Here is a 25792-nt window from a genome sequence, read left to right on the forward strand (position 1 = left end):
AAAAAAAAAAAAAAAAAAAAAAAAAAATACTACTCAGGAGGCTGAGGCAGAGAATTGCTTGAACCCGGGAGGCAGAGGTTGTTGTGAGCCAAGATTGTGCCACTGCACTACAGCCTGGGTGACAGAGCGAGACTCCATCTCAAAAAAAAAAAATATATATATATATAAAATATTATATTATATTCCTTCACTGAAGGAAATCCATTTCCAATACAACAAAATAATTGTCTATATATAATTTTAAGTATATGATGTTTTTTTCTCAAAAGACACTCCATTGCTTTTATCAGAATCTCAGAGAGATCCATGTCTTCCAAAAGATTACAAGACCATTGTCCTAATGTTTTAGTTTGTGGTAAGAAAAATACACTTTATCACCTTATTCCAGGGGTGTAGTTTTTGGCCAGTGCACAGTTATGCAACAGGATGAAAGTTCGAATAGCACACTTATGCAACAGGATGAAAGTTCAAATACGTAAAATCCCACTGAAAGTCCTTCAAGGTGAACTAGGGTCCTATGCATCTGCTGAGAAGCCTAGTAGCTGACCTTTGCATGAATTGATAACCGATTCTGATTTTCTTATAGATTTTCCTGAAAAAGGAGAGAGTTTGGTGTTGAGAATAAACTTGGCAGCAATGGTGATGAGGTTACATCATGGCCTCATTAGGAAATGTTTTTGCTTTTTTTTTTTTTTAGCTAAAAATATAGATGTTTTCTTTTTCAGTTCATACTATGCTAGATGTTGGAAACAGTGGTAACCAAAGGTAATTCAGAGGTTCATTAAAAAATATTTAAAAGACGAAGACAATTTTAATTACTCATAATTAACATTATTTTCAGAAAAATAGCTAAAAATCTTATAAACTTCCTTCCGGTCTATTTTTGCATGTATAATACTTTTTTTTTTTTTTTTTTTTGAGACGGAGTATTGCTGTCACCCAGGCTGGAGTGCAGTGGTGTGATCTTGGCTCACTGCAACCTCTGCCTCCTGGGTTCAAGCAATTCTCCTGCCTCAGCCTCCTGAGTAGCTGGGATTACAGGCACATGAAACCCTGTCTTGGCCGGGCGCGGTGGCTCAAGCCTGTAATCCCAGCACTTTGGGAGGCCGAGACGGGCGGATCACGAGGTCAGGAGATCGAGACCATCCTGGCTAACGCGGTGAAACCCCGTCTCTACTAAAAAATACAAAAAACTAGCCGGGCGCGGTGGCCGGCGCCTGTAGTCCCAGCTACTCGGGAGGCTGAGGCAGGAGAATGGCGTAAACCCGGGAGGCGGAGCTTGCAGTGAGCTGAGATCCGGCCACTGCACTCCAGCCTGGGCGACAGAGCGAGACTCCGTCTCAAAAAAAAAAAAAAAAAAAAAAAAGAAACCCTGTCTTACCATGGTTGCCCAGGCTGGTCTCAAACTCTTGATCTCGTGCTCCACCCGCCTCAGCCTCCCAAAGTGCTGGGATTACAGGCGTGAGCTACCGCGCCCAGCCCTGCATGTGTATTTTTTATTAAAAGCAAAACTGGGCCAGGCACGGTGGCTCATGCCTGTAATCTCAGCACTTTGGGAGGCCAATGCGGGCGGATCACCTGAGGTTGGGAGTTCGACACCAGCCTGACCAGCGTATGGAAACCCCATCTCTACTAAAAATACAAAATTAGCCAGGCGAGGTGGGGCATGCCTGTAATCCCAACTGCTCAGGGGGCTGAGGCAGGAGAATCACATGAACCAAGAAGGCGTAGGTTGCGGTGAGCCGAGATGGCACCATTGCATTCCAGCCTGGGCAACAAGAGTGAAACTCCATCCCCCCCCAAAAAAAAAAAAAAAGTAAAATTGGAATGCTATTAGGTTTAGAATTCTACTTTTCCCAGTAATACGGTATGCATTTATCCAAATAAGTCTTCAATAGCAAGATATTTATTTCTTTATTTATTGAGATGGAATCTCACTCTGTTGCCCAGGCGGGAGTGCAGTGGCTTGACATCAGCTCACTGCAACCTCTGCCTCCTAGGTTCAAGTGATTCTTGTGCCTCAGCCTCCCAGGTAGCTGGGACTACAGGTGTGCACCACCATGCCTCGCTAATTTTTGTATTTTTAGGAGAGATGGAGTTTCACCATGTTGGCCAGGCTGGTCTCGAACTCCTGACCTCAGGTTATCTGCCCGCCTCAGCCCTCCAAAGTGTGGAATTACAGGCGTGAGCCACCTTGCCAGGACAAATAGCAAGATATTTAAATGGAAGCATTATATTTCATTGTAATTGATTTAACTATTTCCCTCATATTGGATTTTTAGGTAATTTCCATTTTTTCACTACTCAAGACTACATCCTTGCATGAAAATCTTTGCTTGACTCTGTTTCTTTAAATTCCTGAGAAAGGAATTACTGTCATAGAGCATAAACATTGTGAAGGTTTTTGGATCTTTTTTTCCAAGTTGCCCTCCAGAAATTTTGTAATAATTTACATTCCTGCCTTCTCATTCCTGCATCAACACTTTAATTTTTCCCAATATTTCAAAATTTTGTTAGAAAAATGAAATCTTACTGTTTTATATTTTATTACCAATAAAGTTGATTCTTTTTTCATATGCTTCTTGCCTGTCTGTAGTTCTTTTGGAACACTTAGTCCATACCATTAGTCTAATTTTTCTATCAGGGTGTTGGATTTTTTCTTTGCCGAGTCTAGTGGCTCAGCCTGTAATCCCCACACTTTGGGAGTCAGAGGCAAGGCAGGAGGATCCCTTGAACCCAGGTGTTCTAGACCAGCGTGGGCAACAGAGTGAGACCCTATCTCAAAACCAACAAACAATTTATCGATGTTGTAAATATTTTTCTTCATATGCCCTTAAACTTTATACATTTTTTTAATTCAATGAGGATTTACACCTTCATACAGGCAGACTGATTTATGTTCCCCTTTGTGGTTTATTCCCTCACTTAATGTTTACAAAGGCCTTCCTTCACCCAAGTTAAGGTAAATATTCAGCGTATTTCCTTGCTGTGGTTAAGAGACGTGAGAAGATACTATGAGAGACTCTCAGTATGCTTACAATTTTTTCCAGTTAAATGAAGTCTTCCCACGTTTCCTAATCACTCACATTAAGCATATAGAATGGATGAATTTTAAATCTGAATATAAAACTAATTGCACAGCATGTGTCACTGCTCTTTTTATTGCCTATCTCGGGCACAGTCTCTTTGGCCTGAGTGGTCCCTTTAGTTTTTAACCAGTGGCTCCACAATTCCTTAGGAAGAGCTGCTCTCTTTTGTCTCCATGGTGGTCGTAATTTCGCCTACACCTGCCCCCGCTTTGCTCTGCAGCTCCGCACTCCCCCGCCTCGCCGAGAGCCCCTGGCTCCCGATTCCAGGTTACCCCAGGACACCCCAGCCATTTCTGTGCACCAGCGGCCCGCTCACGTACCCAGCTCCAAGAGCTCCTTCACGATGGCCTTTCCGATGCCCGTGGCCCCGCCAGTGACGATGGCCACTTGGCCCTGCAGCAAACCAGGCGCCAGGCAGCTCCTGCCCTTAGCCCAGGAGGCCATCTCTGCAGCGGCGTGCCAGAACAGCTGAGCGGGGGCCCTGCTGGTTCTCAGAGCCAGTCGAGGCGGGCGGGCGGGAGGGCCGGGCAGGGCTCGAGCCCACGTGACAGCCAGGACCCCGCCCCCTCCCCTGCCCGGCCCTGCCCCGCCCCGCCCCTCGCCCCGCCCCTCTCCCCGCCCCGCCCCTCGCCCCGCCCGCGGGCCGCGGCAAAGCCGCATCCTCCACGAGCAGAACAGCTCCTCGCCGGCTGTCCGCATCCTCCGCCAGCGTCGGTCCCTGGGCAGGTGTGGGTGAGACTCCTCGTTCGTTTTCTTAAATTTCGATGCCATTGGGGAGGGTGGAAGGGAAATGCAAAAAAAAAAAAAAAAAAGCGACCAGAAAGAAACCAGCGGGGTGTGCTCTATTTCAAAAATTCAATCCTCAAGGCTGAAGCTCTCACGATTAATTATAATTAAATTTCCAGTGCAGCTGGAAAAGGGCTGCAGCTCGGCGCCCTCGCTGCGCCCGCCTGCCAGGGTCGGACGTCGGTGATGCTGGGGCTCCAGGTGCTGTGTGCTGCTGGCTGGGAAGGGGAGAAAGGGCAGGCTTAGCTGAGGGTGAGAAATCCGACTTTCAGATCCTTTCATCCTTGGGGAGGGAGCCCGGGAGGAGAGAGTGAAGGAGAAGAGGAGATACGGTTGCAGTTTTCCACAGAACCAAGAGAATACACGATTTAAAAAATAAACTCAGGCCCACCCCTGTCTCACCTCCCACTCCCCACCCAAAAATCAAGGGGAAAGATCATCTTTACCAGATTTGAGACCTGATCCATTTCAGCTGGGCTGCATAGCAAGTCCAGAAGAGGATCTTTCATTGAAGGGTGTACGCTTCCTGCAAGATGCATCTATAGGTGTTTGAGATCATGTCCTGTAGTTGATTCCTTGTGCAGGAGGGTGAACCTGCTGAGGATGAGGGAAATTTCTCATCTGTGTTTTGGTGCCCAGTAACAGTGATTTATTATTCAGATCTGCTCCTTATTTTTCATCTCGCTTCCCGCTGTCAACCCACCAGAGTCAGATTACACCTGGACTGGCCTACTGAGACTTCACCATAAGAACTTGGCCAAATGTGCCAGTTGCCGTGGTCTTAACAATCCAGGTGGGATGCTATTTCTAAGGCTGTTGTCAGAGTGTTGCATTTTCCCCTGACAGGTATTAAAACGATATAAAGGCAAATAAATGCCATCATCCTTTTGTTGGACCTACCACCTAGGATTCAAAAGCCATTTGGAAATGGGTCTGGTTGACAGAGGAATCAGACATCACTTCCTCCATGAGGTCCCACCCACCAGCCAGGCTGCGGTTCTTGTTGGAAGCTACACTTCCCTGTTCCTCCATCCTCTTGTCCTTCTCTGATCTCTTTTTAGAAACACTTCTCCCTCTATCTTTGTTGCTGACAGATTCAAATCTACACTCATTAAAGAAAAGGATAAATCTCCTGGTTGCCATTTGCTAGATAGTTTATCCAGGAATCACTTACCTCTACTACTTAAGTCAGTTCTGTAATTAGGACCAATTTTTCAAAATCACAACACCATCACCTCCTTTAAAACAAAGTAAATTCAAACAGGAAAGCTCAAAGTATTGTTGCAGAAAAATATAACTCTTCTTGGTTTGATCCCAATGACAAAGTATTTTTTTTTTTTTAAGGAAAAGAAATATTGATTCAGTTCTGAGGGGTAACTTATTCAAGAAAAGTTCAGGCTTGCTTTCTTGTGGGTGGGGACACTTTAAATTCTTTTAAATGATAACTTTACTGAAGATATAACTTAACATGATTTATGCCCTGATCTGGACCCATGGATTCTCAGAGGTGTGCCAGGACGGGTCAGTGGGAATCTGGCTGTTCTGCAGCTTCCGTGTGACTGCCGAGTAGACTGAGAGTGGGATTCTGATGTCTTCCAGTGAAACAGGGACTGGGGGCTGCAAGCCAGTGATGCCCACTGAGGATGACAAGGTGCCATTCCTCAGCTGCAAGGAAGCTGCAGGATGAGCAGTCAGAAGGCAATTTTTCACAATCCAGGCAGAACCTGCGATTAAGAGAGCTTTGGGGTCTATTCAAGTGATCTTTTGTTTAAAATTAGGAGGCATGATCTCTGCCTCTGCCTCTGACCTCTGTCAGGGTTTGAAAGTCCACGAATTCACTAAGTTCCAGGCGAAAAGGCCTGGAAGCACAGCAATAGTTCTGTTGCTTGGATGCTCTTTGTTTCAGATTTTAATTCTGCCTCCAGTTGAGGCATCTCTTCCCAAGGCAACCACGCCATGCCGCACTGACCACTCCTTTGGTTGAATCAAATGCTGCTCTTCCCTGTGCTCTGTGTCACTGCCCTCTTTGTCCTGGGGAAAAAGGCATTCCTGTGGCCAAGGTCCTCCCACACCCCCAAACCTCTCCCCATGGCTCTGTCATACCCCATTAGCAATGACTGCCTTCATCTTCCCACCCCTCCCCCACCCCATCTGCCTGGTAACTTTATTTTCTCCCCTCTGCAAAGCAGCTGCTAGCTCAGACTGACAGGGGCTTGTGGGATTCTCAACATTTAGACTTCCAGAATCTCAGTGCTGAAGGAATGTCAGTGAGGCATCTGGTCCTGCCCCCACCTCGAAGCAAAACTCCCTAGCAATTGTGCCGTAACGAGGCATATAAAGGAGCTTATTGATGTCTTTTTATTAAACTTCTCCTTAGTCTCAGGCTTTCACAGAAATAAGCTATTCCTGAGTTGCTACCACTTCACCCAGTCACTTAAAAAGATTTATCGAACATCTACTTGGTCGTCTTCTATGGTACCACTTCATAGAGCTTAGAGTCTAGTAGAAGAGCTATGCAATACATAAGTAAAAGAAAAATAAATAATCACAAATGTTGGTAAGTCTCATACAGGAAACAAGCTGTTGTGATGAAGAATAATGAGAGGCAGAGCAGGGAGTCAAGTTTTTAGTTTGGTTGTCAAGAAGGGCTCAGAGGAGGAGACATTTGAACAAGGACTCAAAAAAAAAAAAAAAAAAAACGGGCATAGGAAGAGGCAGGGGTGGAGTGGCAGAGCAGCAAAGTAGACAGCACTGAAGAAGACCTCAAGCATTTGGAAGCATTTGGTGCTCTTGAGGAATAAATATACAGCCAGTGTGATTGGAGCATAGTGTACCTCCTATGGTGGTATAGATGGAGTGGCAGGATCAGGAGGTCCTTAGGCCACATGGACTTCCACCTGTATAACAGTAGGAAGTTTCAGGAGGATTTTAAGCAGAAAACAGCCTGATTTTCTTTTTTATTTTTATTTTTATTTTTGACATGGATTCTCACTCTGTCTCCTAGGCTAGAATACAATGGCAGCGATCTCAGCTCACTGCAGCCTCTGCCTCCCAAGTTCAAGCAATTCTCCTGCTTCAGCCTCCCAAGAAGCTGGGATGACAGGCACGTGCTGCCACACCTGGCAATCTGATTTTCTTTATGTTTTTAAAAGATGTTTCTGGTTGAGTGCCATGGCTCATGCCTGGAATCCCAGCAATTTGGGAGGCTGAAGTGGGCAGATTACCTGAGGTCAGGAGTTTGAGACCAGCCTGGCCAACATGGTGAAACCCCATGTCTGCTAAAAATACGAAAATTAGCTGGGCGTGGTGGCACACACCTGTAATCCCATATACTTGGGAGACTGAGGCAGGCGAATCAGGCCGGGGAGGTGGAGGTTGCAGCGAGCCGAGATCATGCCACTGCACTCCAGCCTGGGTGACAGAGCGAGACTCTGTCTCAAAAAATTTAAAAAAAAAAATTAAGTAAAAGATGTTTCTTACTGCTGAGTGAGGAATTGATTGGAAGGCAGCAAGAGTGGAAGCTGGAAGATAGGAGCATTTTTTTTTAGAACCACAGTTAAGAGACAGTGGCCTCCTAGACCAGAGGAGAAGCAGTGGAGATGGGAAAGTTGGGTAGATGAATTTAAGAATTATCTGGGCCGGGAGTGGTGGCTCATGCCTGTAATCCCAGCACTTTGGGAGGCCAAGGTGGGCGGATCACCTGAGGTTGGGAGTTCGAGACCAGCCTGACCAACATGGAGAAACCCCATCTCTACTAAAAATACAAAATTAACTGGGCATGGCGGTGCATGCCTGTAATCCCAGCCTCTCCGAAGGCTGAGGCAGGAGAATTGCTTAAACCCGGGAGGCAGAGGTTGTGGTGAGCTGAGATCATGCCATTGCACTCCAGCCAAGGCAACAAGAGTAAAACTCCATCTCAAAAAAAAAAAAAAAAAAAAAAAGAATTATCTGGATAGTTTTTTTCAAAAGTGGCTTAAAAGCAGTTATTCTAAGCATGAGTTCTAGAGTATAAGCATGTTCTTAAAAACCTGTTTTCCCCCCTACAATGACCAAGAGTCCAGAGTTAATGGTTGCTTGAAGCTAACACTCTGTAATATCACATTTGTAATAATCTTTTTTTTTTTTTTTTAGACAGAGTCTCGCTCTGTCACCCAGGGTGAAGTCACCCGCCTCCCAGGTTCAAGCAATTCTCCTACCTCAGCCTCCAGAGTAGCTGGGATTACAGGTGTGTGCCACCATGCCTGGCTAATTTTTGTATTTTTTAGTAGAGGGGGTTTCACCATGTTGGCCAAGCTGGTCTCAAACTCCTAATCTCAAGCGATCCACCTGCCTCGGCCTCCCAAAGTGCTGGGATTACAGGTATGAGCCACCGTGACCAGCCTATTAATAATCTTTAGACTGGAAGTGGAAGTGGAAGATGGGCACAGCTTAACTTCCAGAGAAAAGAACAAAGTCCTCTCTCTCCTCTCAAGTCTATTGATTAAAGCCTTGGAAATTGGGTAAAATTTTCTTTTAACCTCTCTCTTATGAAATCTAAAAGGAAGGAGAGATGTTTAGAACCTGCTTCTCAGATCAAATACTAACAGCATAATAAAGTATACAAAAATGGGGAAGAGAATTAAGCTTTTCTTTCTTAACAGCTATTTATGTCATATTTCTGGTAAGGCATTTTCTCTTCTCTGTCCTATCAAGTCAACAAATACATACTGTCTTAGTCCTATATGTCCAGCCCTGGGGTTTTCCCGTTGGTGGTGAAGAAAAAGAGTAAGAGAGTTCCTGATCTCTAGAAGTTTGTTATCTACTTAGGAAGATGAATGAAAACTCATGATGCCATCTATAATCCATACAATGATATGAAATGCTGTGTAATTAAGTATTAAGAGTATGGTTCAGATGGCAAATGCTATTACATTGCATATAGAAGGAGGCCAAATAAAGGGAATAGAAACGTATTTATGAAGGGTCAGTCATGTATTAGGCATTTTATACTAGGCCATTCATTGAATTCTCACCATACACCTGCAACACAGGGTTAGGGTGGGAGGAGAGGACGTGGGGGCTGGGGTAGTCACAGGAAAGGACGTGAGTGAGTGAGTGTGTCTTGAGCCAGGCTTGAAAAAGGTGGAGAAGTGTGACAAAGATGAAGAAATCAACATAAGCAGATGTGTTGAGTAGTCATGTTGTGGGAAAGGGAAGGGGGAAAACTGTTTCTGAATCCTAGGGTGGGGCGCAAATATGGAGAGCCTCAGACACCAGACAGGCCTTCAGATGTATTTTAGTCAGTAATGGCAAGACAAAATAAAAATATTGTTTTGTTTTGTTTTGTTTTGTTTTGTTTATTAATCAGCATTAATATGGTAAAAAATGGTAGAGGAATGTCTTCTATTTTAGAATGACTTCCAGTTTACAGGAAGTAGTATGAAGGCTATATTCTGGCATATGGTGGTAGGAGAAATTCAAATGAACAAATTAACAAAAAGATTTCATAGGAATGACTAGCAGTACTTTGAGACTAATTATTATTAGGTATATGGAAATATGTCCTTCATATAGGAAATGGGTTCATCAAAGAACATTCTAGAAGTTTATAGATCTTTGGATAAATGTTGGCAAGTAGTATGGCACAATGAAAATAACATGGGCTTTGAAATTAACAAAGTTGGGTGTGAGTTCCATCCCCACCACTTACTAGCTATGTAAGCTTGAGCAAATTTCTCCTCTAAATGGGAATAAAAACAGTACCTACTTCATTGGTTTGTTGTGAATATTGAACAATATGATTATTTTAAAGTACTTAGAGCACTTGGCACACAATAAACATCCAATAAGTTTCTGTTGTTACTATTATTAAGTCCAAGTGTCCTCGTCTGCAAAATAATACTTGCTTCATAAAATTGTTGTACCTAGGTCAGCATGGTGGCTCACACTTGTAATCCCAGCACTATGGGAGGCCGAGGCAGATGGATCACTTGAGGTCAGGAGTTCAAGACTAGCCTGGCCAATATGGTGAAACCCCATCTGTACTAAAAGTACAAAAATTAGTTGGGCATGGTGGCACATGCTTATAGTCCCAGCTACTCAGGAGGCTGAGGCACAGAAATCGCTTAAACCTGGAGATGGAGGTTGCAGTGAGCTGAGATTACACAACTGCACTCCAGTCTGGGTGACCAAGCGAGACTGTGTCTCAAAAAAAAAAAAAGATTTGTTGTACCTAGAACAATTGTGCAATATCTAGCACATAGTATTACTTAATACGTATTTACTGAAGCTGGGCACAGTGGCACATGACAGTAGTCTCAGCTACTCAGGAGGCTGAGGTGGGAGGATTGCTTGAGCCTAGGAGTTCAAGTCAATCCTGGGCAACATAGAAATACCCTATCTCTAAAAATAAATGAATACATAAATACTTTTTGAATGTGTAATTAAGTGAGATAATGCCTGAGCTATATAATCAATTAACACAGAACCTACCAAATTATACAGTCAGTAAACTCCACAAATGTTGTGGAGTTTCCTTCTTCATCCCTTTCTCCTGTCCTTTCCCCCTTTTCCTTTCCTCTTAGTAACACTGAGAGGTTGTCTGCTGTAAATAAACATGAGTTTGGTTTGAACATGCTTTGCTAAAATGATGGGAATTCAATTAGAAAATATTTGCCAGGCTATTGGAGATACAGTCTTGAGATCTAGATTTGGGTGTTCTTGGTATAGCAGTGGTCCTACAGCTGTGTGCAGGAAGGCTGTATATTTCAACAGGAGGAACAGAGTGTGTTATTGAGAATAGAGGACAATGAATTAAGAATCGGGCCTACAAAATACTGGCAATTATGGGTTGGAGAAGGCAGATAAGGGAGCAAAAGAGACAGAAGGAAGGTTTGAGAGGTAAAAGAGAGAGTAGAAAGTTAAAGGAGGTGAGGGAAGGTTCAAGAAAGATTTGGAAATTAGTGGAATTAACAGCACTGGTGTGACAAGGAGAGTAAGAATGGCGAAGTGGTCACTGTGATCCCATCAGGCACTTTCAAGACTGTTCCTCACCGAAATGAGTGGATCTGTCATCAAATGAAGGAGAAATAGGGTTTTCGACAGCAAACAACAAAACCAAAAACCCAAAAACCATCAGCTGCTCACTGCAGCTACTACAACTTGACTACTTCTAGTTTTTTATTTTCATTATATTTTATTTTATTTATTTTACTTTTGAGACAGAGTCTCGCTCTCTCACCCAGGCTGGAGTGCAGTGGCACGATCTCAGCTCACTGCAACCTCTACCTCCCAGGTTCAAGCGATTCTCCTGTCTCAGCCTCCTGAGTAGCTGAGATTACAGGCATGCGCCACCACACCCAGCTACTTTTTGTATTTTTAATAGAGACAGGGTTTCACCATGTTGGCCAGGTCTTGAATTCCTGACTGCAAGTGATCCACCCATCTTGGCCTTCCAAAATGCTGGGATTAGAGGCGTGAGCCGCCACACCCGGCCTTGACTTCTAACTCTCAGTGGGGAAATCTTGGACTTTAGAGTTATGCAAGTATAGAGTTAAACCCAAGTTCTCTCACTGCTATATTTAACATGTTGAACCTAATAGGTCAAGTGAGGAAAATAAGACCTACCTGTCAAGCTTGTTGAGACATGCAAGTAAGGTAACGTCTATAAAGAGTTTACCTTACAGCCTGACACATAAGGCTTGATACATGCTAATTTCCTGGCCTAAATCATCTTTGCAAGTGATTTGCACGTGCATGTGTGTGTGTGTGTGTACGGAGGTTGGGAGTGGGGAGAAAAAGAGGGCAGAAGATTGCAGGAGGAACTGGATATGAGTGGCTATAAACTATTTGATAGAAAAGCTTGGTGGAGAAAAAAATGGGATATCAGATAGAGTAAAGTGGCAAGGTAAAGTTATTTTTTTCTAGATAAGGAACTCTGAGTTTGTTTGAAGGCAAAGGGGAAAGAGCCAGTAGAAGGAAGTTGGAGCTATTGGAGAAGGAGGAAATCAAAGATGAGGAAGAGATGGGATCAAGAGTCAAGTCAGGGTGGTCAAAGAAAATACCTGTTTTCAGACCACTCACACTGGGGGAAGCCAGCCACTTTCATGAGGACACTCAGGTGGACCATGGAGAGGCCCACGTGGAGAGAAACTGAGTCAGCATTATGTGAGTGAACCATCTTGGAAGCAGATCTAGCCTCATTCAAGCCTTCAGATCACTGCAGCCCTGACATCTTTAGAGATCTTGAAACAAAACCAGCTAAGCCACTCTCACATTTCTGACTCAGAGAAACTATTTATAGGAATCCCACAGAATTTTTAAGAAAATTCTGTTCACAGAACACTAAAAGGTTCAGAAACCATACAAAACAAAAACAAAACAAAAGGCTTTTGGACCTCCAAATTCTATAAGCAGGAAGCAGGTAGAGAAGACTACTCACCACCCAGCTAAGGCACTCCCAGTTTCTTGACACACATAATTGTGTGAGATAATAACTTTTTTATTATTTTAAACCTTTACTTTTTGGGTAATTTGTTGCATGAGAACAGATAATTCATATTCTAGTACTGAGACATCTGATATCATTCCAGCCTTGCAGGAAACAATAAAAAATACCCCCAAATTTAGGAAAACACTGTTTTTTCAGTATTCGTGATAACAAGTAGTCACCAGAACTGGTTTTAAACATGTTAAATCAACAACTGCCTAAGTGAGCACGTTTTTGAAAGCCAACATCAGAGTGCCAGACCCTGATTGGCCAAAAGTCAACTCACACTAGTGTGAAAGTCAGCCAAACAGGGACAGAGTCACTCACCTGATTGACTTGCAGAAACAAAGGACTGACTGATGGGTTAATTTCCAAAAACAACTTTGCTGAGTGCTATGGTATGGTTTGTGTTCTCCCAAAATCCATATGTTGAAATCTTAGCCCCCAAGGTGATGGCTTTAGGTGAGGCTTTAGGTCATGAAGGTGGAGTCCTCAGGAATGGGATTAGTACCCCCATAAAAGAGACCCAGAGGCTGGACTCAGTGGCTCACGCCTGTAATCCCAGCACTTTGGAAGGCCAAGGCGGGCAGATCATGAGGTCAGAAGTTTGAGACCAGCCTGGCCAATATGGTGAAACCCCATCTTTACTAAAAATACAAAAATTAGCCAGGCGTGGTGGTGGGCGCCTGTAGTCTCAGCTAATTGGGAGGCTGAGGCAGAAGAATCACTTGAACTCGGGAGGCAGAGGTTGCAGTGAGCTGAGATTGCCCCACTGTACTCCAGCCTGGGTGACAGAGTGAGACACCCTCTCAAAAAAAAAAAAAAAAAAGAGGCCCAGAGAGCTAGTCAGCTCCTCCTTCAACCAGGTGAAAACACAGTCAGAAGTCACCCTCTATGAACCAGAAAGTGAGCCCTTAACCAAACCCCTAACCTTGATCTTGGACTTTTTGCTCCCAGAACTGTACAAAATAAATCTTTGTTGTTTATAAGCCATCTAGTCTACGGTATTTTCTTAATGGCCACTCAAATGGACTAAGACGCTGAGGGAGATTGTTGTTAATCAATTGAACAGGTTTAAAACTGGTTCTACTGTCTACTTTTTACCATGACTACAAAACAATCCATCTTTTCCTAAGTTTGTGGGAATATTTTGTAGTCTCAAAGGATAATGTTCTAATTGTAGGGAGATGAGGAAATCATGTTTCAAGGTAAATCAAGGACAGTGTCTTTGTCCTGTGACTACTGTGAGTAGACATTGGCTGGGCACCTTTCTAAAATGAGCTGTGCCTGAGGCAAAAAATAGCCCCCTAATGTGAATGGCCAGGAGCTCACCAACCTTTACATTTCATATTTCTTATCTAAGGTTTTAATGGGATGTTCAAAAGTCATCTCTCTTTTTGCCTCCGATAGGATTGTCCCTCTCCGCCATCAGTTGACAAGATGATCACGTTTATCTTTTATATCCCCAAGAGACTCCAAAGCTTCTCTTAGCTACTATTTTCTATATTAGTCTGTCCCTGGGCTCAGGAAGCTCTTCCTGTTATCTAACATTGGCCTCTCCCATTGTGCCCAACCAAATCAAGAGTGTCGAACACCATAGCTTTTTTATGTTTTTTAAAATTAAATTTAAAAAATTTTTTTGAGTGATTCACCTGCCTTGATCTCCCAAAGTGCTGGGATTAGAGGCATGAGCCACCACACCCGGCTACCTTTTTTTGTTTGTAAGGCCCATTAATAAGGGTCATGATCTCCATGCATGTGTTCACTTTGCCCTGCCACATCTTCCTAGAGCACTACCCCCTCAACAAAGAGAGAGGAAAAGGGAACGAGAAGTATGAGATTTGCAACTTGCCTTCTCACATGTACTCTTTAACGTTTCTGTCTCCCTTCTGAACATCTAGGCACATCTTCAAAGAAGGAGTAAGGAGTACAGAACATAAGCCTTCTCCCAGCTCAGAAGTTCTGGTCCTTTAATCTCCTCAGGGTCTCAACCCCTAGTATGAAAACTTACAGTGTATAGAAGGGCCAAGGACACTACAGAGAAAAACAGAAGATCTAAGTAGGAAAACACAGTGGATTAGGGTGGCCTCCCAAGCTATGATCATTGCACCCTTCAAGTAGGTACAAAGTGGTTTGTTCAGAGGTCGTTCCTACCATAGAATTACCATGATGCAGCTTTCTGAGTGTCAGTTTACAAGAGGACTTGATCAGGGAAAACATTTTTGTATTAAACATTCTACTTAGAGAGTAGAATGAGAAATGTGTATATATACACATTTGTGTATATATACATATGTATGAGTATATATATAGATATACATATATATGTATATCCTGGAACTTAAAGTAATAATAAAAAGTGTGTGTGTGTACATACATATACATATACATATACATATACACATACATATATTTAACAACAAAACCTGAAAATCTTCACCTGGGGGTGGATCGCGTTCAGCCTCCACATTCAGTTTCCTGTGGGTAGAGGTCCGCTGTCCTCTGTGTTGAGGCCACTTTGGTAGAAGAGCCCTGGTCGAGTTCATCATTGCCCAAGGCCTGCTCAGCATTCTAACGGTTGGATTACTTGTCCTCGGGAGCTATTTACCTTCGGAGGGCTCTCTCCTCTGCTTCTCCCTGTGTACATCTTTGTACTTTTAGACACCTCAGCCAAATTAGTCTCCTGGTCCAGAAAGCTCCATGTATAAGAATTTAAAGATAATTGCGCTCATTCTGCCCACAGCACACCCCCCAGGCAAAGTCAGGCAGTGAGGATGTAGTGAAACCTGCCCATTTCTTCCTGTGGATCCTACCACTAAGATTCCCAATTCTGTCGCTGGGTGCCTGATTTATTCCAGGCATTGGGTTAAGTGCCCAGGTATAAAGTTAATTTAGATCCAACACCTGCCAATCCAACAGAAAGACAAAGAAAATTAACAGAGGGGCCGGGCGCCGTGGCTCATGCCTGTAATCCCAGCACTTTGGGAGGCCGAGGCGGGCGGATCATGAGGTCAGGAGATCGAGACCATCCTGGCTAATACGGTGAAACCCCGTCTCTACTAAAAATATAAAACATTAGCAGGGCGCGCGGGCGCCCATAGTCCCAGCTACTCAGGAGGCTGAGGCAGGAGAATGGCGTGAACCCGGGAGGCGGAGCTTGCAGTGAGCCTAGATAGCGCCACTGCAGTCCAGCCTGGGTGAAAGAGCGAGACTTCCGTCTCAAAGAAAAAAAAAAAAGGAAAAGAAAATTAACAGAGGACAGAGGAAATACTGGGTGAGACAGCAGCAGAGGAGAGCTCCCCTGCCTGGAGGGAGAGAAAAAGCCATTCCATTGGGCTTAAAATTCACCTAAATTTTAGAAACATTGAAATGAGAAAAAAAATATGTATTTTGGCATTTGAAGAGATATGATATACAGTCCTTCCTGTCACATGGTAATTACCAAAGATATATAATTTTTAGACATGGGATTTGCTTCAAAATGAATGGAGCCTAGTGGAATCCTAGAGCCTAGTGAAATTTTTGTTTCTTTCTTCTCTCCACTGCCCCACTCCCATCCATTGGGCCAGTCCACTAGACACTGGGAACATTTGAATACACATGAGAGGAGAAGAAGCTTTATTATTGGGAATAAAGGGATGGCAAATGGTGTACATGTGGCAAGAAAGGAAAAGCTCAGAGAGCACTGAAATACAGTGAGGGATTTGGGAGTTGGGAACAAAAGTAACAGCCAGTAACCTGGAGTTGCTGAAGAGTGTACAGCCTTGAAGGCAGCAGGGTTGTGAGTAGAAGCTTGCTATTCTCAATAATATGCACAGTTATTTGAAAAGTGGGGAATTTTTTGGTAAATAGCTTGGAAACTTTTTATATCCATAGGGGGTGCCACTATAGTTCTTATGCTATTTTTCACAGTATAAATGCCAATAATATTGCATAACAGCAGGAACATTTGCCTCTTTCACTAGGATTAAAAGTGCATGTTAAAAGTGCATGACAGTATTCTAGCTAATATTGGGTATGTTAAAAGTGCATGACAGTATTCTAGCTAATAAATGACGAAGTGAGAGAAATGGAATAGCATCATTCTGTAACCCCTAATGATTTAATGGGTATAGTCAATGGCCATAAATGGGCATTAACTTCACAAAAAGAGTCAACCAGACATTAGGGGACTTCTAATGCAAGTACAAAACACCACCTCTAAAGTTGTCTTGCCAAACAAAACAAACCATCAACCAAAAACATTTCAACATGAAATTGATCAAGACTTTCTATGTAACTATCAACTCATAACACAGAGTTCAGAGGCATATGCTGTGGGGATGCAATCAGCAAAAACCAGACTATGAGAATCTGCACGATAAATGACCTGCTTTCTTTAACAAATAAGTTACCAGGAAAAATAATGAAGGACAGGTATATAGACCTGCGCTGTCCAGAACAGAAAGTGGAGAGACAATGTTATTTTAAGGGTGAAAGTGAAGCCTCTCCACTGCTCGTGCAGCATGTGATAGGACAAATCCCAGCAACTTTTTGAGATTGTGGGCTGACAAGAAGCCAGGAGACAGATTTCCTTTACAGAATAGCAAGGTAGACATGGTTGGTGAGGTTGTACCATCTTTGAGTGGCTTGCTTAATGTTATATTTATCCATTTGAGTATAGTTTTAATGTATGACTCAATAGCCAGAAGTCTGGAATACTGGTCCCAGCCACCTGTGGTTTTTTCTTTTTTTTTTTTTCTTTTTTTTTTTCTTCCTTTGACAGAGTCTCACTCCGTCTTCCAGACTGGAGTGCAGTGGCATGATCTCGGCTCACTGCAACCTCCACTGCTCCCACCCCCACACCAGGCTCAAGCAATTTTCCTGCCTCAGTCTCCCAAGTAGTGGGATTACAGGCACCCACCACTGTGCCCGGCTAATTTTTGTATTTTTAGTAGAGACGGGGTTTTGCCATGTTGGCCAGGCTGGTCTCGAACTCCTGACCTCAGGTGATCCACCCGCTTCAACCTCCCAAAGTGCTGAGATTACAGGGTGAGCCACCACGCCTGGCCTACCTGTGATTCTTAACTCTCAGTTACTGGTAAGGCTTCCTCACCCAACTTCCTTATACTCTGCATGCTCCAACTAGAGGCTGATTTCTACACAAAAATCGGTAACACAAGCAGACTATGCTAACTACTTAATGTATGTAAAAAAAAAAAAAATTGTTGACTTTCATATGAATAAGGAAAATGCAAATTATGACAACAATGAAATATAGTATTCCTTCACATGGATTTTGCCAAATATTATATGTTTGTATAAATGATAAAAATATTACTGTAGCAAAAGTTTATTCACTATCTATTGTAAGAGATTTCTATTGCACTCCCAAAATAAAGTGTTGCAAGAAGTAAAGGGAGAGGAAGGCTTCTGCCAAGTTGAGGATCCTTTCCCACATTCCTGTCCATCTCACCCCATTTGCTTCCTGTTGATGGCTTTGCTTTCCTATCTTTCAGGTGGAATGCATCCTTGGGACATGCATAGCCCCATCTAGGAAGAAGCTCTGTGATGTGTGAACTGTGAGTTTGCTCAAAGAAGTCCAACTCTTTATAATACATAGGTAGACGTCAGGGCTGGGATGGAAGAGCCAGCAGCAGTAGAAGGCCAGGTCCAGCTCCCAAGCCCCCACCAGGGCTCTCTCAGGAAGGCTGTGGCTGCTGCCCTGGCGCTGGATGGCGAATCCACAATAGGGCGCAGGAAAAAGAAGAGGAAAGAGTCACGCCCAGAATCCATCATCATCTACCGCTCAGACAACGAGAAAACAGACGAGGAGCCCGGTGAATCAGAAGGTGGAGATCGGCCGAAAGAGGAGGAGGGAGATGATTTCCTAGACTACCCTGTGGATGATGGTAAGTCTCTCTAGCCCACGTGTTTAAAGCCATGAGAAGGAAACCAAAAGGGCATCTTCCAGAACAGACAGGCATATGCTTACTGACCTATTTCTTCTTGGTGATACATTTCTTCTTGCAATATTACCATCTTTTATTTATTTATTTTGAGACAGAGTCTTGCTCTGTCACCCGGGCTGGAGTGCAGTGGCGTGGTGTCGGCTCACTGCAACTTTCACCTCCTGGGTTCAAGCGATTCTCCTGTCTCAGCCTCCTGAGTAGCTGGGACTACAGGCATGCTCCACCATGCCCTGCTAATTTTTGTATTTTTAGTAGAGACTGGGTTTCACCATGTTGTCCAGGTTGGTCTCGAACTCCTGGCCTCAATTGATCCACCCGCCTCAGCCTCCCAAAGCACTGGGATTATAGGATGAGCCACTGCGCCTGGCGCAATATTACAGTCTTCATTCAACAAATGGTATTTACTGAGCACCTATTACATTTTTTCTAGATAGTACAGAAATCTCCACCCTTTCAGAATTCCTAATGTAATGGAAGAGGCTGATTTATACACAAAAATTGGTAACACAAGCAGACTATGCTAACTACTTAATGTATATAAAATAATAATTGTTGACTTTCATATAAATAAAGAAAATTATGAGAAAATTTGCCATAAGAAAATCATATGGCAAATTATGACAACAATGAGATATAGTATTCCTTCCCATGTAGGCTTACCAAAAATTGGGTAAAATATGAATACATCGGCCGGGCGCGGTGGCTCAAGCCTGTAATCCCAGCACTTTGGGAGGCCGAGACGGGCGGATCACGAGGTCAGGAGATCGAGACCATCCTGGTTAACACAGTGAAACCCCGTCTCTACTAAAAATACAAAAAAAAAAACTTAGCCGGGCGAGGTGGCGGGCGCCTATAGTCCCAGCTACTCGGGAGGCTGAGGCAGGAGAATGGCGGGAACCCGGGAGGCGGAGCTTGCAGTGAGCTGAGATCCGGCCACTGCACTCCAGCCTGGGTGACAGAGCGAGACTCCGTCTCAAAAAAAAAAAAAAAAAAAAAAAAATATGAATACATCAATATGAGAAAATGGATATACTTCATGCACCTTAGTGAAAGTGGAAACTGCCTCAACTACTTTGTGGAGGAAACTTGTCAACATTTATTAAATATTTAGTAAAATTCACAGTTCAAAACATGCATACCTCATGACCCAGAAATTATCAATATCTACTCCATGAAACTTGTGCCCATGTTATCCTTGTATAAGGAGGCATGTATATGAATATTTGTTGCAGCTAATGCAACTATGATGTATTTGTATTAAGAATTATTATGGAGGCTGGGCACAGTGGCTCACACCTATAATCCCAGCACTTTGGGAGGCCAAGGCAGGCAGATCACGTGGGGTCAGGACTTTGAGACCAACAACAGGAGTTTGAGACTGGCCAACACGGTGAGACCCCATCTCTAATAAAATACAAAAATTAGCCAGGTGTGCTGGGGCATGCCTGAGGTCCCAGCTACTTCGAAGGCTGAGACACAAGAATTGTTTTAACCTGGGAGGTGGATAATGTGTGTTTGTAGAATGTGGAGGTTGCAGCAAGCCAAAATCCTGCCACTGCACTCCAGCCTGGGTGACAGAGCAAGACTCTGTCTCGAAAAAAAATAATAATAATTATTATTATTGTGCAGCCGCAGAGAGATGAGGCAGATCTATTTGTGTAGATAGATAGATCTCTAAGACATATGCTCACAGTGAATAAGATAAGCAATTTCCCTGCTCTTCTGCAGTTGACCTTCAGGGAAAGACAGACAATGAACAAGTCAACAAATAAAAGATACTTTTTCAGGTAGTGGTATGAGTTCCAAAGATGACAAAACCACGCTGATGGGAAGATGAGTACTGGTGGAGGGTGGAAGGTGGTGGGGGAGAGATTGCATGGTTGTGAAAGCCTTCTCTGAGGAGGTGACATTTGAATTGATCCAAATGACATGAGGGAGCCACCATGAAAAGTTCTAGGGCAGAGTTTTTGGAGCAGGCGGAACAGCAAGGGCAAAGCCCCTGAGGTGAGAGCAGCTTTGACCTGTTTATGGAAAGGAGTTATTTCAGTGTAGGGAGTATAGGGAATAAGCGGGAGGATGGTGAGAGGAGGCCAGGAAGGTGGACAGGGGATGGATCCTGGTGACCCTTGCAGGTCTTGGCAAAGAGTTTGGGATTTGTTCCAAGTGCAAGAGGAAGGCAATGGAGGACTTTTAAGCAAAGAGACATCATCTCATTTATATTTGTAAAAGATCACTCTGGCTTCTCTATAAAGAATGAATTATAAGGGTTAAGACTGGATGCTAATGGGAGACTATTATGTCCCTGCAGCAACAGTAGCACTAATGGAGAAGTTCAGGTGATAGCAGGAGAAAGCTGGATTCAGGATGCAATCTGAACTTGCTGATTGACCAGAGGCAGGGAGTGAGGGAAAGAGGGGAATCAATAATGACTCCTGGGTGATTGACAGGAATGACAGAGAGGATAGATGGTGGTGTTTACCGTGATGAAGACTGGGAAAAGATGGGGCTTGGGGGACTGCACATTCCTTTTCTCTGGGTAAGCAGAGTTCCTGCCACTATCCAGGGCCCTGCTCTTTAAGTGACTTCGTCTTATCTCTCAGCTGTGGGGCAAGGAGGCCACAGGGCCCAAGGTCCATGCCTGCCTAAAGCCTGTATTTTCCCATCCCCACCCAGACTTCTAGGGTGGCCAGAAGATGGCTATTTGGTTCTGTGTGGGTGTGTCATGTATGTGTGTGTATGTGTGGTGTGCGGTGTGGGTGTGGTGCATGTGGAGGTGTGTGGGCTGTTTGTGTGTGTTGTATGGTATGTGTGTGATGTGTGGTGTGTTGTGTGTGTGGATGGGTGTGGGTGGTGTGGTATGGGGGAGTATATGGTGTATGTATGTGTGGGTGGTATGTGTGTGGTGTGTGTATGTGTATGGTATGTGTGGTATGGTATGTATGGGTATGTGGTATGTGTGTAGAATGTGTATATTATGTGGTGTGTGCCTATGGCATGTGGGTGGGTATGTGTAGTGCGTATATGTGGAATGCGTGGGGGGTAGCATTTGTGTGCATGTATGGTGTGTGTATGTGTGGTGTGTGTGATGTGTCTATGTGTGTGTGGGGTGTGTGTGGTGTGTGATGTGTGTATGTTATGTGTATGTGTGGTATGTATGGGTATGTGGTGTGTATATGGCATGTGTATGTATGTGTTGTATGTGGCAGGTGTGGGGAGGTTGTGTGGCGCATGTGTGTGGTGTATGTGTTATGTATGGTGTTTGGGGTATGTGGTGTGTGTATGGGGTATGTATGTGGTATGTGTATGTGACGTGCATGGTGTGTTGTGTGTATGGGACAGTGTCGTGTGTATGGGAGATGGCGTGTGTGTGTGTGTGTGTGTATGGTGTGTATGTAGTATGTGAGAGGGTGTATGTGTATGGTATATGTGGGATGCATGTGTGTGTGCGTGCAGCCCCTAGATGTGAGGGCTGGATCAGGCATGTGAGGGGCCCCCTCTCAGAAAGCACAGAACTAGGCATGATAAGGGAAGGTGGTGGCTGTCCATCAGTCCAGTGCACACACATGCAGTCTTGACAGAGTAGTTGATACACAGGAACAGTATCTTCACAGCACCGGTTACCTAGAAATAGGATCATCATTTGCATCATGTCTGTATCAAAGTTCCTCACACTCCTCCATGCCACAGAGATTGTGCCAAGATTGAGGCCCCCAAAAGCAGAGAGAGTACATGAAAAACAAGCTTAACATGCCTCACAATTTTATCAGGGCCCAGGCACAAGGAGTGTGAGTTCACGTGGGAGCAATAACACCAGTGGTCGCCTTCCCAAGGGAGACCCACTCAGTCCACCATTGAATCACTGACTCAGGACTGTGCCAGATGCTGTAAAAAAGGCTACTCTTGTCCTCATGCCCAGCCTGGGAGGGTGCGACATGGAGATGCAATGCCCACTCTTCTGATCTTGACTCTCACCTCCTTTGTACCCTGCAGATATGTGGAACCTGCCTCTGGACAGCCGCTATGTCACCTTAACTGGGACCATCACACGAGGGAAGAAAAAGGGTCAGATGGTGGACATCCATGTCACATTGACAGAGAAAGAGCTGCAGGAACTGACCAAGCCTAAAGAGTCATCAAGGGAAACGACGCCTGAAGGAAGAATGGCCTGCCAGGTGGGAGCCGACCGTGGGCCCCATGTGGTCCTCTGGACGCTGGTCTGCCTGCCTGTGGTTTTCATTCTCTCTTTTGTTGTCTCTTTCTACTACGGCACTATCACCTGGTACAACATCTTCCTCGTGTATAATGAGGAAAGGACCTTCTGGCACAAGATCTCGTATTGCCCCTGCCTCATTCTCTTCTATCCAGTGCTCATCATGGCCATGGCTTCCTCCCTGGGCCTCTACGCCGCTGTGGTCCAGCTCTCGTGGTCCTGGGGAGCATGGTGGCAAGCTGCCCGGGACATGGAGAAAGGCTTCTGTGGCTGGCTCTGCAGCAAGCTGGGTCTAGAGGACTGTTCTCCCTACAGCATTGTAGAGTTGCTTGAATCCGACAATATCTCAAGCACTCTCTCCAACAAGGACCCCATCCAAGAGGTAGAAACCTCCACGGTCTAAACTCCCAACAACTTACTTCCTCCTCTGGCCCCAGTAGCCTATATATCATCTTACAATTCCAGCAGATTCTTTCTTTAAATTACCCCCTGCTCTCTGCAGTTCTTCTGGGAAACCATAGTCCATACTGATCAGTTTTATCATCTTGAGGGTTCCAGGAGGGCAGGGAACAGACGAGCAATTGTGCCAAAGCAGTTCATCCAATGGACAAACTCTTCTTGATTCCCTGCCCTAAAATCACAATTTATCTAGGACAACGGAACTCTCCTGTGTGTCATTTTGGGAGCCTGAAGGTGTTACCGGTGCCTAGAACTGAGGGGAGTATGTGACTAAATGTGTCAGGGAGAATAAAGAACCTCAGGGGTAACCACATCCACCAAGATAATAGACAGGGATGGAGTGAGACATTTAGGAAGCTGGGCTACCACAGTGTAGCAGAAGGTAAACATTTGTGTGCATCATTTAGATTTAGATTTAGCTGCATAGAATTAAAACCCTAAAATATCAGTGGCTTAAACAAGATAGAAGTGTATTTCTTTCTTGTACAGAAGTCTGGAGGCAGACTATCCTGGGACCCTGTGAAGTAATCCAGGTCCCAGGCTTCTTCTATTTCTCTACCATTAGTAGGGTGTGACCCTTCTCACCCTTATCCTCAACATCCCAGTGCTGATTACATCTTCAGCCATCACAACCATGTTTCTGATAAAATAGAGGAAAGGGCAGAGAAGCACACACCCTTCCTGTTCAAGGAGACTTCCCAGAAGTCCCACTCAATTCTTCTTATATCTCATTGGCAAGACCTCAGTCAAATGATCTCATGAGCAAAAGAGGCTGGAAATGTAGTTGTTGGGCTGGGTAGCTATATTCTCAGCTAAATATTGGGTTCACACTAATTGAAGAGAAAAAGGAAGAATGGTTATTTGTTTTATGTTTTGTTTTGTTTTGCTTTTTGAGACGGAGTCTTACTCTGTTGCCAAGGCGGGAGTGCAGTGGCACTATCTCGGCTCACTGCAACCTTTGCCTCCCGGGTTCAAGCGATTCTTGTGCCTTGGCCTCCCGAGTAGCTGGGATTACAGGCGCATGCCACCAAGCCCGGCTAAGTTTTGTATTTTTTTTAGTAGAGATGGGGTTTCACCATGTTGCCAAGGCTGGTCTTGAACTCCTGACCTCAGGTGATCCGCCTGCCTCGGCCTCCCAAAGTGCTGGGATTATAGGAAAGAATGGTTATTTTGGTAGGCAAGTCAGAATGTTTGCCTCACAATGATCATTTAAATACATTCAGAACCCCAAACTGCTAATATGGTTTTATTTATTTATTTATTCATTCATTCGTTTATTCATTTATTTATTTAGGCCTGAATCTTACACAGAGAATTTATATATAGATATTAGCTACATATACTTCGAATATGCTATACATAGATATTAGCACCTCATATACTTTGCAATTAAGCTTCTGTAATGTCATGTGATTTGTTTTTGGAAAGGAATAGTGGACAGGAGAGTACAATTTATAATAGTAGCATAACTCTTTGTCCTGGTGGTGGAGGTGGGACGAAGTGGTGTTATTTAACCTAGATTAAAGACCAGCAAGGGAGGAATTGCATCTGCCAAAGTTTCTTCCAACAAAGATCAGTAGCCCTAAGCACAAAGAAGCCAGATTTAGCCTTCTCTTGTTTGGTGAAACCTCACTCAGAGCTTTACTCCCTCAGACCTTTCTGAGTTTAACCACAGACATGATCTTTGCTGTGCTGAGAAACTTGTGTCTTCCTGGCCTGTAGGGAGTGTAAACCAGATTAATCCAGATTAACAGACTCTGAACTTAAAAAAATAAAAACAGGTCCCACCTAAGGGTGTCCTTCTAATTTCAAAATATCAACTCCTAAGAAGTCAGCAGAATTGGGAGATTTGGGTCCTTATAAGAAGAGCTGGTGCTCTTTTGTTCATATCTCAAAACAAAGCTGTTGAAAGAACTGCTGCGATGAATCAAACCACAGGAGTTGGTCATGCTCCCCACAGAGAGCCCAGGACATTTGCCTGATGTATGGTGCTGAGCTCCACCTTCAGAAGAACTCTTTTTTTTTTTTTTTAAATAACTATTATTAGCTTGACAAGAAAAAAAGTGCCCAACAGTTTTAATGTTAACCTTGGTGCTCTATGGTGCATTTGCAGAGATATGAACAATTAAAATGAAGACAAAATAAAAATAAAGTCTGATTATCATTTGTTCATTTTGTCTTTGAAGCTCTTCAAAATTGCTTTGAATGCTATGGCTTACAGAAAAAGGGTGAGCATGATGGCTGTCCTATATGTATGTTATATATGTAATGATCTTAATATGAGTCCTTATGTTTGGACTCTTTCCACGCTTCACTAATTTTGGGGAATTCTATTTAGGTGGACTATTTTCACAAACCACATTAGAAACTTGCAACCACATTTGTCCCATTTTTCTGGGGTTGGGGAAACCAAGGGGAAAAGCCAAAAAGTCATGATTAGGACACAGGTAAAGTGGCTGTGGTGCCATGGAAGAGTGTGGGATGTTGATGAGATCATACCCAAGAGATACCTAGATAAAGTTGACATGGCCTTTATCTAGTGGAAGAAATGGGCTTGTAAATTAAAATCATTTCAAAGGGGTTCTATAGAGGTATGTAAAAGCCTAGACTAGAGGAAGGAAAAACAGAACCAAAAAGAACCAAAGTGTCTCATCTTTACTCTCAGCAAACACCACAGAGACCATTAGAGGAGAAACTGGAGAGTTCAATACCATATTTGAACAATTCTTTTGGCTCATAGTTACCTGATCATCGTGGTGAATGTCAAGGAGGAGGACTATATTTTCCAGTTGCTTAACAGCCATAATGTACTGAGCTCAATAAACCATGT

General features: G+C 43.8%; 2 protein-coding genes across 5 annotated transcripts in view; one reads left to right on the forward strand and one right to left on the reverse strand.

Annotated features, from left to right (window-relative positions):
- Positions 1–3601, reverse strand: part of PECR (peroxisomal trans-2-enoyl-CoA reductase) — a 41886-nt gene extending 38285 nt beyond the window's left edge. The window contains exon 1 of the mRNA XM_025405498.1: positions 3410–3601. Within this exon, the coding sequence (XP_025261283.1) occupies positions 3410–3533 (124 nt within the window). The 5' untranslated portion in view covers positions 3534–3601. The remainder of the gene's footprint in view (positions 1–3409) is intronic.
- Positions 3602–3706: 105 nt separating this feature from the next.
- TMEM169 (transmembrane protein 169) lies at positions 3707–25134 on the forward strand. 4 transcript variants are annotated; one of them, XM_025405502.1, is made up of 4 exons: positions 3707–3821; positions 3995–4076; positions 17841–18233; positions 22284–25134. In XM_025405502.1, exons 3-4 carry the CDS (start codon positions 17963–17965, stop codon positions 22904–22906), a joined length of 894 nt encoding a protein of 297 aa, XP_025261287.1. In that variant the 5' UTR covers positions 3707–3821; positions 3995–4076; positions 17841–17962; the 3' UTR covers positions 22907–25134. The 4 variants fall into 4 exon arrangements, with proteins under 4 accessions (XP_025261287.1, XP_025261285.1, XP_025261286.1 ...); XM_025405500.1 differs by lacking the exon at positions 3995–4076; XM_025405501.1 differs by lacking the exon at positions 3995–4076 and having other exon boundaries at positions 3707–3817.
- The last annotated feature ends 658 nt before the right edge of the window (positions 25135–25792 follow it).

The sequence above is a fragment of the Theropithecus gelada genome, chromosome 12 (genome assembly GCF_003255815.1).
Source record: "Theropithecus gelada isolate Dixy chromosome 12, Tgel_1.0, whole genome shotgun sequence".
NCBI lineage: Eukaryota > Metazoa > Chordata > Mammalia > Primates > Cercopithecidae > Theropithecus > Theropithecus gelada.